General features: G+C 40.1%; 1 protein-coding gene across 3 annotated transcripts in view; it reads right to left on the reverse strand.

Annotated features, from left to right (window-relative positions):
• The window catches only part of Enox1 (ecto-NOX disulfide-thiol exchanger 1), a 515,583-nt gene that overhangs the window by 44,835 nt on the left and 452,133 nt on the right, over window positions 1–18,615 (reverse strand). For 2 of the 3 annotated variants that reach the window (XM_090342088.1, XM_090342090.1), the window contains 3 exons: window positions 8,781–8,843; window positions 7,642–7,749; window positions 3,694–3,750 (listed from right to left, as the gene is read on the reverse strand). In XM_090342088.1, coding sequence (XP_090198214.1) covers window positions 3,694–3,750; window positions 7,642–7,749; window positions 8,781–8,843 — 228 coding nt within the window. The remainder of the gene's footprint in view (window positions 1–3,693; window positions 3,751–7,641; window positions 7,750–8,780; window positions 8,844–18,615) is intronic. The other variant, XM_090342091.1, reaches the window with a different exon arrangement.

The raw sequence follows: 18,615 nt of genomic DNA on the forward strand, positions 1-18,615 counted from the left end.
CATCTTTGGTACTATGGAGGAAATGCCTGTTGACTTCAGTTGGTCCTTGCTAGGACTTTTGCATATCCCACAGGATGGGATTTGAAAGGAAAGGGACAAATTTTTACTGTCTCTGTCATTTCTATTCAAAATTCATGGGCCTTTAAAACCAAGGCTCAAGTGATTATGGGAAAACACAAGCTCTCCACCAGACTTTAGGAATGTGTCTGCTGCTAATATACAGAAGCCCCCAGAAAAAGATATCAGAAATGCAACCAAGGCTTAATAGAGTGTTAATTACAGTATTATTTAATCATAGCAAAACTCAGGTATATATTTAGTTATTCAACCTACATTATATAGTCACTGTGTCATATCTTTGAGGAATCGTTAGTAGCCTGGAAAGTATTTAACTCATACTGCGATACTGAAAAGGTACAAACGAGACAATGTACTAATACTTAGTAGTTTTCTTATGGGTTCTTCCCTCTGATCATGTACATAGTGAGATAAACAAAACTCAAATGGGATGCTAATCATGGTTGTACCCCAGTAATGAGACATTAAATTATTTTCTTCTGTAGTCTTTTCTGTAATGTACAATCTTCAAATGTAGGTTTTCATTTAATACACTGATATTTTTAAGCAAGTATCTGTCCCTCCCTCAAGAAAATCTACCTAAGTCAATACTGGTTGCTACACAATAATTATTAACAAGTTATAATGTGTAAAATTCCTATCAAGATGAGTGTAATTATAGTGAAAAAAAAGAATCCTGAATTATCAAGCCTTGGGTCCCAGCCTCATTCATCTTGCTGGTGACTCATGCTTATAATCTGAGCTACTCAAGAGGCTGACACCTGGGATTGCAGTTTGAATCCAGCGTTGGCAGGAAATGTAAGAATCTATTAAACACCCAAAAGCAAAAAAAAAATGGAGCTCTGGTTCAAATGATAGAGCACCAAACTTGAGCAAAGGACCTAAAGCAAACCACCCAGGCCCTGAGGTCAAGCCCCAGTATGAAAACATAAATTAAAAACCAAAAACCAAACAACAAAACATCCTGCCAACGTCCTGCCTGGTATGTCACATGCCACTGATGTTTAAGAGAGAAATGTGTATGTTGATTACCTGCTCTAGCCAAGTATCTCTATACATTTAACATTCTTCTTAACATGGGAGGTGAAGTTTACAGGACTTGCACACCACTGCAGTCAGGCAGCTATTCAGTAATCAAAGTGGATTTAATTCTCTTGTTCTGGTTTGCAAGCAAATCACAGCTGGGCTGGTGGCCACTTCAGAAGAGATGGAGATTGCATTTAGTTTAAAAAATCATCTTCACAGGGCCGGGAGTTTGGCCTAGTAGTAGAGTGCTTGCCTAGCATGCATGAAGACCGGGGTTCGATTCCTCGGTACCATATACATAAAAGAAAAAGCCAGAAGTGGTGCTGAGGCTTAAGTGGTAGGGCTTTAGCCTTGAGAAATCCCCAAGACAGTGCTCAGGCCTTGAGCTCAAGCCCAGGGCTGACAAACAAACAAACAAAAAAAAAACCATCTTCACAAAATATATTTATCACAGATTCTAATGCATGGCCTAAATTATCTTCAAAATTTTTTTTGCTTTCACATTACTCTCATTGAGGTACAGACAAAAGAAGACGAAGACAGACAAGTGACTAACTCACCTACTGGCAAAACCCTGACTAACAAGTCAGAGACTTAAAGTTAGGCTAGCCTCTGCCCAGAGGGGAGGTGGTCACTGGTAGTAGAGTGGGGGCGGGGACAAGGCTCTGTGGCTTTCCAGCATTCTCAGTGGCCCTAAGCCAAGGTGGCATGGCCCCTTCTTCTTCTCTAGCAGAAAACAACCATCATTTCTTTGAGCTGATTAAAGAAGCCTACTCTGTGGAACTTAGAAAGGTTTAAAAAATATAAAATCTTTCTTCCACAAGGGATTAAAAGCCTCAAAGTTGATCATTCTTTAATTTTTGTTGCTTTTTCCTATTTAATAATAGATGACATCAACAATTTTCAATTAAGGGCCTAATGGCTAGACATCATACCAGGATCTCTCTACACATGTAGCATCTAATTTAATCCAATCAGCACCATAACAATCTCTTACTCAGATAGAACCTTACAATTCATTATCTCATCTGCTTCTCACATGAAATCTTAAGGAAGGAAAGAAGGCAAGTATACTTCCTTTCAACAAGGATGAGAAATTGAGACCACCATGGTGCCTTGTCTGGCTTATTTAATTAGGCAGCAACTTCCTTTTGTAGATGGACTGGCCCTGAGTGGAGTAGATATGAAAGTTTTGATTAAGAATGTGGCAGCACTGGGTCTCTGGAGTACAGGAACCTGAAGAAGGGCTTGGGAGTAAGAATGAACGTAATGAACTGTCCGTGTCACGATATCGCCAATGGGGAGAGGACGGGGAGAATGCTTTTTTCCAGCTCCCTGTCCTATACATCCATCAAAGTCCAGCGAATCCCACAGAGGCAGGAAGCTGATTTTTGATTACTCAGCCAAAAGAAACTATAATAATGAAACTAAGGCCTTAATTTATTACAACATCATGAGGGGCGTTTAAGGGAAATGAGGAAAATGAAGGACGAAGAGGTTAAGAAATTTATCAAAGAGACACTGTTTATAAGTAGTGCAGACTGAATTTCAAACTCTATCTTATTCCAGCTATCCTGCCCTTTTGAACATATCACAATCTGTCAACAAGTTTTCCTTAAATACAGAGAGCCGACCACATGCTTCCAAGCTTTTCTAGAACCCCTGCCTTTTAACCCTCTACAACACAGCAGAGCAGCATGATTTCAGGAAGGTCCTTGGTAAGAATCCTATGTGAAATATTGTTTGGGTAGGCCCAAGTAACCAGAAAGGGGATTCTGGGCACTTGGATGATCAGGCTGTCTGTATATACAATTAAATTGAACAGTGAATGTGAAATATATAATTTCTCCTCACTGTGCTTAATCAGGCATTTGTCACTGCATCTGATTCAGTGTTATGTAAAAAGAAGCACTTAGTATTTCATGTGATAAAGGTAATTAGATATATGGAGAATCCCAGAGATAGAATTAAAAGGCAAAGCCAAAACTACTGGACATAGGAGTAGACAATGATCTACAAGGAATAATACTCCATCTGAGACTGTTCAATTTCCAAGGCACAGAGAATACTTGCCTCGGGTCTGGCAACTGAATATTTACTTAAGAGACATGGAGAGAGGAAGCACAGATCTCACTAGGATTCACCATCTTCAAGAAGGAAGATGTATCCTGCTACAATTTTGGGTCAGAAACAGAAGAGAAGTACTTTCTTGGACACGTGAGGGACTCAGAGATCTCTTCAGCATGTCAGTCACTTAATTATCATTTTCCTTGGCAGGCAAACTTATTATATACATGCAATATACAACATATTACCTGAATCTCTTTCCATTTGCCTAGCTTTGGAAATATTAAGGGCTCAAGAAAATTCACTGAGATAAGAAAATTTGAAGGTGGGGATTAGCTCAAGGTCATTTAACTTGACATTTGGTAAACGAAGCCAAGCATAGCAGAGCTATCTGATGCATGTTTGCACCACAGCCTATATAGTAATTCAAAGAGACTGAAAAGCAGCATTTTTATGTATAAATATTCCACAGCTCCCCCTAAACCAAATGAGAAGAAGAAACACCAGGTCCCCAGTACCTACATTTGTGTCCTCGTGGTTGTGCCCATTGGTCTCCACCAACTCCTTTGTACCTTTTAACTGAAACATTGAAAGAAAACAACAATGAAAGCATAAGCAAGTATATCTGTTAAGTCTATAGCCACTTGTTAGCTCTGATTTATCTGAGGTTGCATTTTATAAAACTTCTAGTGAGGGAAAACAGATGGAGCTCATAATTCTAATAAGTCTTATTGAAACCAGTTTGAGACCAATATTTTAAGAAGCTTGAGGGTTGGCCAAAAAAAAAAGAAAAAGAAAAATCTTGGTCATTATTTTTTGAATAATAAGATTAGAATGCAGTTCCATAGGCATAAAACGTAGAAAATTGGTTCTTAAGAATAATAAACGATTTTGTTTCCTAGTTGGATTGCTATTAATTTAAATCCTGCAGTGTTTGCAAGTTGCCACCAGCTAAATGATGTTCTACTAACGATCATTCATGAATGATGGGTTTGCCTGACGTCCGAACATGCTGTGAGGCTACAGTACATGTCCTCCCTAAGAGAGAATACATCTGAATGATTGACACTGTCTCCAGACCTAATGAGAGAGGACACTTTGCTTCTTTTCCTAGAAAACTCTCTTCTCTCTCAAAAGGAGCTACCAGGAGATTTAGGAAAGCTGTAATTAGCATTTGATCCTGTCCTGGCTGGGTGCAGACCTCTAGAGGCCTAGAGCAAAGGAGGAGGTGAGCTGGTCTGGCAGCTACTTGAAACATCAGAAACAATGTCTCTGTGGTGCCTATGCCTGTGCCTGCTTTATAGAAAGGACTTATGGTAGGAAAGAGGTACTTAAAATTGGAAAGAAAATAATAATTGCATATCCTACCAATGTGTGTGGATTCTCTACACTGGTTCTTCCTGGCTGTCTGTACATATTAAAATGAGAGTATCTAGGCTTTCCAGGGCAGTTTTAAGCTCAAGCAAGAAGGCTATAACTGGCTGGGTGCCAGTGTCTCATGCCTATAAACCTAGGTACTCAAAAGGCTAAGATTTGAGGTTATCCAGGGAAAGAAAGTCCGTAGACTCGTACCTCCAATTTAACTACCAAAAATCAGAAAGTGGAGGTGTGGCTCAAGTGGTAGATCACCAGCCTCAAATGAAAAAGCAAAGGAATAGTGACTGAAGATCCCAAGGCTATTGAGCCAAGGTTCTTTGACTCATGATCACATCCATGAAATTAATAGGAAAAAAATTATCAATTCTCTTTAAGGGTACCTCAGAGATGGTTCTATGTATAACATATGGGAAGGTTTGGAAAAGGTAAATAGATAGATAGATGCATGTGTCTATATATGTTTTATATATTATATATATGTTACATGTATACCACAGTACTAGCAATACTGTTGATAATGCATAAGAAGATGATTAAAAACAGTCTTTCCCTATCATAATGTTTTTTATTAGCACACTTTTCATCTTTTTGCTCTGTGGATCTCACTTTTAGTCTAATAAACTGTATTGATAGGACTTATCTTAGAAGAAGAAGGGTTGCTCTGGAGCAGAAGTAAAGGACTATGAACAAATAGTAAAGTACTAATGAATCTGCATAAATACACCAGTTTCTCTCCTTCACCCTATTCAATAGACCTCAGCCTCCCTAATCCAGAGCCTTTCTTTATACTCCTCAGCCTGCAGTGCCTCTCCACGCTGGCCTTGCTGCTTTGCATTTGGAGTCTCTGTTCCTTTCCCAACCTCTCCTCTCTTTCACCTGTCTTGTTTGAGCAGACCTGTGTTGGTCAGTTGACTCCAGGTGTAAGAGCCGCCACCCCCACCCCCCTATCATTGTCCTGGAAACGGAAGGCAGGAGTGGTGGAGGGGCCTAGGGGACTGCATGGCAACACACAGGGAAGGCTTAGAGCACACACACAACTTCCATGAAGAGGTGAGACCTATGGGGGAAGAGTCTGCCCTCAAGACCTTTCTTGTCAGGATTCCCAGCCACTGACAATTGCTTCTAATAGCAAAACTGTAAATGTTGAGCAAAGGATACATAGACTTCACACTATGCATATGCACTTGTACATATATTTATTAAGATAGTGTCTGTGTGGGCAAGGATGCAGGGTTTTCATGTATAGTTGCAGTATATCTGCAAAAAGAAAGCCTGGGGAAGCCATGCTGATGGAGGCACCAGGTATTTTTCCATTTACTTTGGCTGGAGGGTGGGTGACTGCCAGGAAAGGAAGGAACTGTGTACCCTGCAGGTGTCCTTCTTCAAGGACAAGTAGGAGCAGAAGAGAGGAGCTCACAAGCAACAGCTTGATAGTGGAAATACTACACAGGTGCCACTGGCTGTTGTATACCACCGCCCCCACCCCACCGTGGACTGGGACATTCCCAGTTCCTCTCTTGGGGAAAAAAAATCAGTTCTTTCTCAGCCAGATTTTCTAGGTCTTTAGTGATTGTAGCTGTCCTGACCCTCTTCTTATTCAGTCATCCTTTCTACCCTCCCTATTCTTCTCTCCCTCCCTCTCCAGCTCCCCAATTCCTCCATGTGAGTGCTTTATTCTAGCATGCCACAATGTCACTATATCAATTTTTTTTGGCACAACTCAACAGTCTATTTTTATAACTAGTTTTTTTTATTTCAAATCAAAATAAAGGATTTCAGTCTTTCAAAGAAGAGAAAAATCGACCCCTCTTCTCTCCAGTTAAAGCTTGATTAAAAAAGAAAAAAAAAAAGCCTGGGAGAGAGCAGGTAGAAAACAACACCAGCACAAAGCTGTGTGTGTGTGTTTGATCTAGAGTAAATCTGAACCAACAACTCTCCTTGCATTAGGACAGTGACAAGGTGGGGTGGTTGGTGGGGTTTGGCTCACAGACAGCTGACCAGTGTGAATTCAGTTAACCATTTAGTTCAATCGCTCACTTCTCAAACTGTACAGATTTAATCTATTATGGAACTTATATTAATCAGATAAAACCATTACTTTTATACAATATTTTGTCCAAGGCTCTAAAAGTGTATATATACCCAGTGTCTTTCCCTTCCCTCACCAGACACTTATATCTTCCGGGAAAAATAATGCATAAGATACATTTATCATCCAAAAATCATTGTGAGAAATACTTGTTTATAAAGTAACCGAGTCCCAGCTGATTATGGTCACACTCTGCCTACTTCATATTCTCAATTTTCTAAATCTCTGCTTCAGAATGAATGGTATACATAATCTTTTCACGGCTATGTGTGAATGAAAAATTTAGCATAACCTACACTGGGTTAACCAGCATTGGGTTTATTATCTGTGATTTTTCCCCCTCATTTAATTACCACTCATTACTTTCTTGGCAGCAGGGAGAGGCCAGAACTCAGGAAGCATTTCGGGGGCTCTCTGGGCTCCTTCAGGACAGACAATGGGACTTAGATTTCACTGGGCTGCCTGCCTACAGAGTGATCCATCTTCTCCTGCTGTAAGACAATACTTTCCCATCCACTTATCAATGTCAGGCCACGCTTCTGGATCAAAGAAAGGCAGGAGGAAATGATCGGATTTACAAACTTCATATGAAAGGTTTGTAGCATTTGCCATGGCCAGATAAGGGTCATGATTCAGAGAGATGGTATATTTTTAATGTAGCAAAGAATCTGTCTCTTTTCTCCCTGCAGGACAATCACAGATTACACTAAACTCTTTTTCTCCACACTGAAGAGGAAACTTACTGCTTACATTGAAATCTATTTGCATTAACAATACTTAACACTTTCTCAAAATTCACTCCTTTTTCTTGAAAAAAAATTCACACATCGTGGATGGGCCTTGGTTAAGGGTGGGGTGAAGACAGAGACATTGAGAAAGAGATTATACATTCCACAGAGCAAAGCTGATAAGTTTGACAGGGTGGTGGCTAATTATTCTGCAGTTCAGTGGTGTCTGTGTGGGACACACACTGCGAAGTGGTGCCCATTGATTTGTTTGCTTACCTGTTCATGGAGAACTTTCAGTAGCGCTTGCGTGTGGGACTGCTCTTCTTTTGCTTGTTCCAGTTCAGACTTTTTGTTATTCAGCTCCTCCTGGATGGTCAGTAATTGCTATAAAATAAAAGGATATTTAACCTCAGTAGGTCTGCAGGCCAGGTGAACATAAAATAGGCAAAATACCCTCAAGATGACCAGAGAGTAGATTTTTACACATCTTAAGAGTTTTGTCTAGACACTGGGTAAACTTCGATGAGGTGTAGGGAAGGATACTGCTTTGAATGCACGATTAGGTCGTTTGTGATCCTGATGTACAAAACCTGTTTTAGTGTCTGTGAAGGCACCATTACATTCATCTGAACATTTGTAACAGAAAATATGCAGAATGTTAATGATCAACATCTTGATAGATGAAGAGATCATAAATCCATTTTGTCCAATTTCACTTCACTTGCTTAAGGCAAGGCTAGCTTTCTGTCTGTTGCAGAGAATTACTTCACTATGTGGCAGGTACCACTAAGGCTCTTTTTACTTTCTCTGTTATGATGGTGATGTTTTATTATTAGATCAGCAGGAACTGAAGTCCAAACTGCAATCAATATATCAGCCAAGAAAACTGCTGATACAAGCTGTCAAAACATGAAGCTATGGCCTCCACTGCTATTTTGAAGCAGGGCGCTTCAGGGATTTTTGAGCTTTCCTTGCCTCATCCCTGTAACTCATGGGGAGGCCACGCTTGTCTGCCTAAATCCCACTGTGGATTCTCCCTGACACAGTTCTATGTAAAAGGCTGGAGAAGATCTTCATGAGCTTTAAAACAGGCTGTGGAAGCAGCTATGTCTCTTTACATCTGGATGACAAAGAATCCCTTGGAAAAGACAAAGAACCATTTCCCCTGTTGCCACACCTCTCAAATGCTGCATTGATGATGGGCAAGGTTAGTCTATTCCTCTCAAGAAGCAACTCTATCTCCAACATGCAGATTGCTTTCTCAGAACCTGGTCAAACGTGAATAGCAAAGCCTAAAGAAATGCTGGCATCGCCTTTCTTACTAGCTAGCAGGGCTGCATTCAATCTTCAAAACTACTGGCATTGTAGGACTTGTGGGGTAGATGATATTCAGAGCACACTATTCTTTCGCTTACATTGGCAGTTGTTCCTCCTTGCTTTGGCACTGAGTCCAGATTTAAGAACCTCTTTGGGTTTCCCTGGCAAAAACAGTAATGTTCTTATCATTTCCCAAACACTCAGTACCTTCTATTCTCTTTCCTGTCCATATCACCATCCACCTACATCAGGCTCTGACTCCTTGATGGCTGATGTGGTTTATCTGCGTATCAGGCAACTGGAGTATAGAAAGTAGAGAGCCTCGCTTCCTGAATAGGAGGGACTGGGACTTCCCAGTGTCCCCAGTCTCATTCATGACAGACCCATCTGTCCCAAGGTAATCTGTGTCTCTGATATAGGTGATATCAAATGAATTTGCAATGAGCAACTTCAAATCCAACCTCTCTCTCTCTCTCTCTCTCTCTCTCTCTCTCTCTCTCTCTCTCTCTCTCTCTCTCTCTCTTTTATTTCTCTCTCCCTTTTTCTGGAATGTATGCTGCAATTATTGAGGGCCTTGAAAGTTGCTCTATTACTTGAGGCACACCCCAGCCCTTTCTTTGCTTTGATTAGCAAAGCTGCCCAGGGCTAGCTTTGAGCCATGATTTACCTTTTTACATTGTCCTATACAGCCAGTACCAGAGCCATGAACCACCTTGTCCAGTTTATTGATTGAAGCGCAATCTCTTGGCTCTGGTGATTGCATAATATTCTGTGGACTGGTTTGACCCATTAAGATGCACCACAGTCTTAGGAAAGGATTCGGACACCACCTCTGGATGGCTAGGTAGGTCTGTGAATCTTCCTCTTAGTTTTGTAAAGAACACAGAGAGTGTTTAACTCTCAGTTGTTACTTCCAACACTGTATATTAATAAGAGAAGTCCACTGCGTTCTTTCATCTACACTTTACAATACTTCATCTTATAGAAATACACATAATCCCTACCCTGGATTCCACTTGTTAAGCTTCCATTCCCTTTCCTCCCTTGGAATCACACTTTTTAGATAAATTATCATCTTTTCTTTAATCATGGATCCCTTTGTTCTCATGAGTAGATAATCTCTTCAATGTTTTACAGTGTGTAGATACTTATTCAAATGTATATATTTAAATGTATATATTGTCCCTTTGTCCCTGCTTTGTGTGTGCTCTATGTTTTTATTTTATTTTATTTTTTTTTTTTGCCAGTCCTGGGCTTTTAGATCAGGGCCTAAGTACTGTCCTTGGACTTTGTCAAGGCTAAAGCTCTACTACTTGAACCTCAGCACCACTTCCGGCTTTTTTCTATATATGTGGTACCAAGGAATCGAACCTGGGTCTTTGTGCATGCTAGGCAAGCACTCTACCACTAGGCCAAACTCCCAGCCCTTGTTTTTATTATCTTTTTAAGGGGTTAACCAGATTAACATTTTATATAAGTAATCTATTGCCTCTGGTGACCACATAATATTCTGTAGAATATTTTAAATCATTTACCTAATATATCATTCCAATGAAGGATACACAAACTGTCTCCAATTCTACTCATTTTGTATAAGGTGAATGTTCCAGGACAAGTTTTCCTGTGCGCCTTTGGAAGGGGTTTCCTTACACACACAGCCAGGGGTGAACTTCTGGGCTCCCAGGTATGCCTAGCCAAATGTTGTACCAAAGCTACCCTACATTATGGCTCTACTTACTCCCCGGTGGTAGGAAGGAGCTGCTGGGTCTCACATCTTCATGGTAAGCAAGCAGTATTTGGGTTTTTTATCTTTACCAACTATAGAATATAAAGATTCTTCCTTTAAAAAATTCTACTCTCTGATCTTCTGTGGTTATAAGCATCTCATCATATTCTTTCAAGCTTTTGAGTTTTATTTATACTTATTAAATGAATAGTCAAGGGCACTGGATCTTAACTCTGGTTATTTATTAATATCATCTGAGAAGCTTTAAAAATACTGATTTCTGGGCTCCATGGGAGGCCAATTAACTCTGAATAACTAGATGTGGGACCCAGGCATTGATTTTATTTTTCAAAACCTTCTCAGATAATGCTAAAGCATAAACTCAGGGGTGAGAATCACTGTTTCCTTTAGTGTTCATTTAATGTGGTCCTACTATGTTGCTTCAGTCCCTACCATTCTATGTGTCCATTCCACTAATGTCACCACAGTGCTTTTTGAAATTTCCACCTCAAATGCCAGGTTCTTTTCTGCCAGCGGTAAGCGGTAAGCTGTCTCTAGAAATTCCACTTGTACTCATGGCTTCAGCCATACACATTGTGTACTGGTTCTTTACCAGCTGAGTGTACAGGTTCCGACTCTCATTTGCTACATACTTGACCCCTCACTGTCTGTTTAAACGGTGTCCAATAGCTTATTTTCTCTTCACCCTGCACAAATCTCCTCCTGCAGTATCCAGACTTCAAATCTAACCCCACCCCATTCTTCCCTGCCTATTTCTCGCCTATTCCTCTGTCTTTTCTCTAGTGTTTCTGTCACAATTGAAGCTACTAAAATCTTGCCTACTCACTATCCCATTCCCTTTTACACTCCGGAGAGATTTGCCCATGTGAGAACTAAAACTTTGCCATGCTTAAAAATATTTTGGTTACTTATGCCAAACAGATGAAATCTAAACCACAGGGACTTCTCATTTGTCATCAGATATGCATGCATTCTCATGACTTATGATAACCTTATGACAAGTTTACTACTCAGAATTCAGCCTGGTAGATTCCAACGTGTCTATGTAGGGTAGTGTGTGTGTGTGTGTGTGTGTGTGTGTGTGTGTGTGTGTGTGTGTGTGTGTGTGTCTGTGTCTGTGTCTGTGTCTGTGCATGCATGTGCTGGTTGATCTGGGGCTTGAACTCAGGACCTGGGCACTGTTTCTGAACATTGTTGCTCAAGCCACACCTCCACTTTTGTCTTATTTGGTGGTTAGCTGGATCTAAGAGGCTTGTAGACTTTCTTGCCCAAGCTGGCCTCAAACTGTGATCACCAGATCTTAGCCACATGCATTGCTAGGATCACAGGCATAAGCCACAGTCAACTGATTTCTAGTCACCCTTTGAACCCTGACTCAAAGCTTGCTTTGTGCCAAAGTGCATGTGTGGAGTCTCATTCTCTCAAGGATAGGGAATCTTTTATTTTTTTCTCCCAAGGGCTGCTTAGCTATTTATAACATTGTTCACAGACCATACACAATTATCAACACAGGCAGAGAAGCTGCAGGCAGCCACCAGGAAGCATATATATCTATGAGTTACAAGGCCAAGAGGCCTGAATACTCCCTGCCCCTACCATTCAACAAGGGTACAGGCTTGAGTAGTAGAGTAGGGACTGGGTTTCATTACCACTTACCTCATAGGCTTGGTTCCATTGCAATCTGCCATTGTGTAGGGCAAAACCTACATCATTTATAGGCAGTAGCCTTGGCTTCCTCCCCAATAAAGAATCTACGAAGCAACTGTAGTTCATCTAACTTCTGTGCTTCCAAAGCATTTGCTACAGTACAACCCATTTCCTATCTACCTTCATAGCTAGACTCTACCCACCAAAGGCGGGTTGATAATGTGTCAGTCACATGTGACACATAGTAGGTAGTAGGTAAAGACAAATGAAAGATTGTTCTGATTTCTCTGGGGCTGACCCAAAATGACAACAAAAACACTTCAGACTCTGCTTCTGGGTAATTTATTCCTTTAGATATGTGAATATATAAAACTTTCAGAGGAAAATAGCAGCTCCACTTAAGACATTTTGATTTATTACTATGCCAGTTCCACATATCCTTTTTCATCTGAAGAGGAATATTTCTTAAAAGGTTAAACAATTCCAATCAATGAATTCATAATTATATAATTAATTCCTCATGTCCCCGTTTTTTTAAAGAATAAAACTACCAGAAGAGGAAACATTAAAAATCAACACTACAGTCTATTTTGTGTATTCTACAAAATTAATGCTTTTTTGTTTAAAAAGTATAAACCTGTGAATCTAATATTTATGTATTCAAAACAGTAGTGATTCAAACCTGCTATTCTCCATTTGACTAGATGCCCTATAAACACAGTGAAAGCATTCACAACTGGATAATTTAAGTCAGGCTTTCTGGTCCTTTTCATTGAAATTTATGAGACTGTATAATATTCTTTCTAGTTTGAATTTTTAAGTACCAATGTGTCTCAATTACAGAAGTTCACAAGCAGCAAGAACTTAATCACAAGTGTCTCCTGGTTGGATTGGCTGACTACAGCATAATTTTAATTTAACATTTGCGAGTATGGCATTAAACAGATGCACTATTACATTCTTTGGTGGTTACAACTGAGTGTGTTCCAATTAGACAATTATCCATATGCCAATCAAGTGCGAACACTGGCAGACAATAAGCAGGTAAATAAAAGCTGTACCTGACACGACTTGATATTTCCAGGCCACTGATTTAATAGGATCATTTGAAATGCTCTTTGGGAATAGAGTCTTCCGTGTGTAATGGGTCTTTTTTATTTTTTTTCCTGACAAATTCACAGAGCATTACAAATGTTATTTGAAGCCCTAGAATAAGTGAGGTCACATCTCCATTTTTACAGATGGGAGAATTGTAGGAACAGGGAGGTTGAGCCATGTTCCTGAGGTCACGCTGTCTGGGGGAGACCGACCACTTGTACAACTCAATTTTCCTGCTTCAAGCTGTGATTTCTACCTTGGCAACCACACTGCATTGTCAATTTTAAATGGAAATCAGGACATGCCAAACTTTAAATTCTCCTAGTGACAATTTGTACCTAGGCATTCATCATTCCTATTTATGAGCTAGGCTGCTGCACAGAAGCTACTGCGTAGGCTTAGCTGCCACTTTTTCCTGTTGTTGTTTTGTTTCCTTAAATCTTTTGGTTTTGTTATTAAGGTAAGGTTTTCATGCAGTTAACAGATGATATAAGGTTGCATAAAAGTCAGAGAGGACTTGAGGTGAAGTACACCACAGCATCCTATTGTAAGGTGGACACCCTCAGAAGTGTGGGATGCTTTGGCAGGAGATTGTGTGGCATAGGATGGAGGTGGCTCAAAACAAGACTTTCCAAAGACAGAACCCTAGAGTTGTGTCATGTATGGCAGCAGTGAATGGCACTTTTTACATTTATGTTGGCCATAAATGTGGTCATCTCATGACACCAGCTCGATAAATACTGAGAATGACTGACACTAACACATTCCCTCCCTCCTTCTCTCCCTCCCTCCCTCCCTCCCTCCCTCCCTCCCTCCCTCCCTCCCTCCCTCCCTCCCTCCTCTCTCTCTCTCTCTCTCTCTCTCTCTCTCTCTCTCTCTCTCTCTCTCTCTCTCTCTCTCTCTCTCTCTCTCTCTCTCTCTCTCTCTGTCCTTGCTCAGTGCTTGGCCCTAGCTGGGTTGTACAACAATCTGTTGATATTCACTCACTCACTCATTCATTCACTCAGTCAGTCAATCAATACTGAACTTTTATGTGTAGAATGGTGGATTAGATAGTACAGAAGACTCTGAGAAAACTACTTCGTGGTGCTGGGTCATGAAGATGCTAGTCTATACAAAATAATCAGTTTCAGGCAGCACAAAATATTGCAAGATTGGTGGCAACCAGATTGTTCCCATAGGAATTCAGGGTGTTTTAGGGGATCAGATGAGAGGTTAAGGGAAAGGGCTCAAGGAAACTACTGTGAAATGTATTTTGTTCCATTTACTGGCAATAAGCCACTGACAAAATATTCATGTTAGAGGGCTGGGACTAGTTAAATCCATGGAGACTCATAAATTTAATTTCACATGTTTTGATAAATGTTATTCCATCCCTGTAGTTATAAATCAGACACCCTTCTCAGTGGGACCTGATTTTATGGCCACTTAAGGAATAAGGGGAAAGATTTCCAAAGGGATTCCCCCCGCCCCCCCATAGAGGCCATGGCGGATGTGCCCACATCTGGATGGTCCAGGGCATCTACCACTTTAAACATCAGGTCTCCCTGGTAATTCAGGATCCTGGTCTTGATTTACCTCTGCTGTGGCCAGCTCCACCAATACCTTTTCCTGCTGTAGTGCAGAGATAGAAGCGCACACCCTTAACGATTTCCCTTGGTGGGGTCCTTTTTCATTACATATCTCTCCAGGCTCCCCAAGGACCTCCATGCTGTCATCCTGATTTTGTCACTGACTTTAGCCAGGCAAAGAGGACAGTCTAACTGTATCTGCTTCACAACTAATAGAAAACTCAGATACTCTCTGATTGTCAGGGAAAGTTGAGATTAAAAAATCAAATACATATAGAAAACCTTTGAGCAAGGCTTTGCCTAAAGACAAACACATCTCAGGGTATTTCTGACAAAGGAAACAAACCTGGCTCCAGGGAAAGACTATCATTCACCATGCAGTGCTTATAAAGTTCACTTTTCTCTTTGGGAAGAGAGATGAAATTGAACTAGCTTGAATTTTCCCATCACAGGGGGGTAGTAAGACTACTCAAGTTCTATTCTAGTTGGAAATGTCATGTGCTTACACCCGGGGATGAAAACGCACTTTGATTTATGTCAAGCATGAGGGTAACACAGCCTGTGGCCCTGAGCATCAATCCTGGTGCCTTTCTCTCTGCTTTAGGCATGCTAACCCTTGGGGGAAGGACAGGGACCTCTCCCAGAGAGCTCCACTGCCCAGCAGATGACGGATGACAGAAAGCTGGATCACAGAAATGAAATTGTGTTCAGGGCTAATATCCTATTACACCAGGCTATACATATTTAATTCCTTGGGTCTTTCCTCATAAATCAATTTCTCCCAGCTCTTAATCTCGTCAATATCTTTTCTGATATTGAATTTTAAATGCCATTCTCATTGCTAGGCAGAAAGGCAATCTCTTATTCTTGATGGGATCAGGTTGCATTTACTGCAGAAGGATGCTTAGAGCATGGCCTTGTCCGCTGACACTGCTGTTAAGAGCCACCAGAACCAAAGAACCAGAGGCACCCAGCTCCCGCTCTGGGAGGTCAAGACCACGAACCCCGGTTTCAAGTCTACCAGTATTCTGGATGTCTGGAACAACAAGGGAGGCCAATGAAAAAAATGATCCTAAGTGTTTCTATGGCTCTTGGTTCTCGGTAGGGTGCTGGAAAGATGTAACACAATGCTTGATCCTTCCAGGGGCAGTGTGCTGGTAGGGATGCCACTTCCTCTTTCAACAGGTAAGGGCCTTGAACAGAAGCAAATACAGTGTGTCTATGTCTGATAGATTCTAGAGTCTGCAGGATTACACTGGGAAAAGAACCCAAGAGAACAGTGGCTCAAAGCAAAAATGTGTCTAGGCTTTCCAGGGCTAGTCTATACTGAACTAGGATTTCTCCTGCTATAGAGAAAAAGAGTAAATAAAAGACAAACAAATCCTATCAGCCAAGGAAAATTTCCAAAGGGAAGCAGGAATAATTTTTATAGATTCTTTTGGGTCAGAGGATGGCTAAACTCAGAAAGCCATAGAGATGATGATCTGAGTGTTGAAGTATAGAGATGTAGAAAGATGAATGCTCTCATTGTTAATAATAAAGACAATAATAAAACTTACCAAAAGTCTTTTTACTTATCATGGTGCATCAGAAATTTTGAGAAAATAAGTGATAAAATACTCCAAAAAATTATTTCATCAATCTACATTCTAAATAATTGCTGGTAGAACTGTTAAACTCTTAAAATTTAATAATACATAATGGAGGGTTGATCTCAGGGCCTTGTGATTGCCAGATAAGCACTCTACTACTTACACTATACCTCCCAGAATCACAAATGTGCTTTACATTTCAACTATGGTGTCCTATCTCTCAAGCAGCCCCCTCCCTATCATTCACACAGAAGGACAAATCTATATACATTTGAGTCAGATGATTCATTTTTGCTTGTTAGACCTTTGTATAGTCTACCTTTGTATAGTCTACAGTAGATTCAAACTAAACAGTTACTGTAAAGACTAGGTCTTTCTGGGATTATTGCATTAGTTTCTTCTTTTCTTTTTTTTGTTTAAAACATAAAGAGTGAGAGAAATAGCAGTTGTGTTATCTAGCAATGATAAGTAAAAATTGTAATTCCTGGGGGAAGCAGTTTTACTTAAGTTAACATTTTTAAAATATAAGATGTGCTTGTTTTACATGGCTAATGCTTTGCTTTGACACAGAAAGATGGATTAAAAACATTTTATAATCCATGCTGTAATTGTCAGTTGCCTAAACTGTGCTTTTGTATTTGATTTTATTAAAAGTCCACTTATCATATGTAGAATGATAACAAACAACATTATGTAAAGAAGGATAAAAGATCAAACAGGTAGATTATTAAAAGGAATTGAATTGAGAATTGTAATTTTTTCTTTTATTGTATTTATGTATGTATGTATGTATGCTTTGCTATGAGGCTTTGAACTCAGGGCCTGGGCATTGTCTCTGAGCCTCATTGTATGCAAGGCTAGTGCTCTAGAACTTAACCCACAGTGTCACTTCCAGCTTTTTCTGGGAGATAAGAATCTCATGGACTTCTCTGATTGGGCTGGCTTTGAACCAAGATCCTCAGATCTCAGCTAGGATTAGAGTTGTGAGCATCCACCTTATTTTTAATTTTTTACTAGCACTTACACTAGTAAAAGTATATATGAAATTTCAATATAAGAAAAATTTTTGGTATTTATTATTCATTTCATGATATCACTGGAAGTAATGTCATTTAGAGGAGATCAATGTTTAACGTGTGTTAAATTGTTAACTAGTGTTAAATTGTATCAAGTGTATGACTCTAAATAGCATCTGAGAGAAGGAGACTTTGACCTTGGCCTGTTGGGCTGGGGAGTTGGAGGAAACTATTCCATCAGTCACAGTTTTCTAAGACCTTTCTTAGAATATGCCTGGGAGAGGCTTGTGTAAAACACACATATTCCTTGGCCTTCATGAAACCAACCTGAGTTACTAGTCATGATCCTGCAAGACAACTCCATTCTAAGAAGAAATACAGCCAAGTTCCAACAAAAGACAAATGAGTCACCCGCCAACAATTCAAAGGAATTAACTCTTGTTGATTTGCTGTGCTACCTTCAGACTTCTTTACCGCTCTGATCTGCTCTTTTTCCTAGTAATTCTCTCCTGACAACTGTCTCATGAGGAATAATGTACCACCTGCTATGAAATATGCCAACTAATTTCTTGAACCCAGAAAAAAATGGATGTAAAGGTAGTTACTCTAAAAATCCATTGACTGTTTCTCTTTATGGTTTCTTTTTATAACGTAATTTTCAGGGCCAGTTGAACTTCCTGTTTTTCAGTTCCTTTACAGACAAACAGAGGGATATTGTGATATTAAAGAAATCATTAAGCAAGGTTCCTTCAATAAACAAAGGTATTGAGTTAAAATAATGCCATTACCTTTGCAAAAATGGAAAGAAGGAGACCCAGCAAGGTCAAGGAAGTTTTAGCTAATATGAGTTCCCCACCCAGCAACGCTAGTTTCTCCCTCTTTCAGAAAATTTCAAAACACCGAGCAGCCAACTTGAATTACTGCCATCCAAGAAATTCAGAAGAGAAGGTGTCAAATACCTCCTTGAAGCAGGAACAGCTACCAGAGGTATTCTCTCTGCTGCTGGCAACTGCCCTGCAAGTGATAATCACATTTGCTGAGATTCATCTATTCTTATCACTTTGTTTTGCAATTATACAAGCTGGTTATCATCCCGATCTCTGGACACATGTATAGCTGTCAATGTAGAAATTTAAGATATTTAGCATGCTTTCCAGCCAGGTTGGCCCATTTACTGCAATCAAATAAGAGCCTGATTGAACAGCTGATCTTGCAACACACCCCAAAGGCTAAGAGAGACTTATTCACTCTGTGTAGGGTTT

This window comes from Megascapheus bottae, chromosome 11 (genome assembly GCF_031878675.1).
Source record: "Megascapheus bottae isolate mThoBot1 chromosome 11, mThoBot2.hap1, whole genome shotgun sequence".
NCBI classification, from domain to species: Eukaryota; Metazoa; Chordata; class Mammalia; order Rodentia; family Geomyidae; genus Megascapheus; species Megascapheus bottae.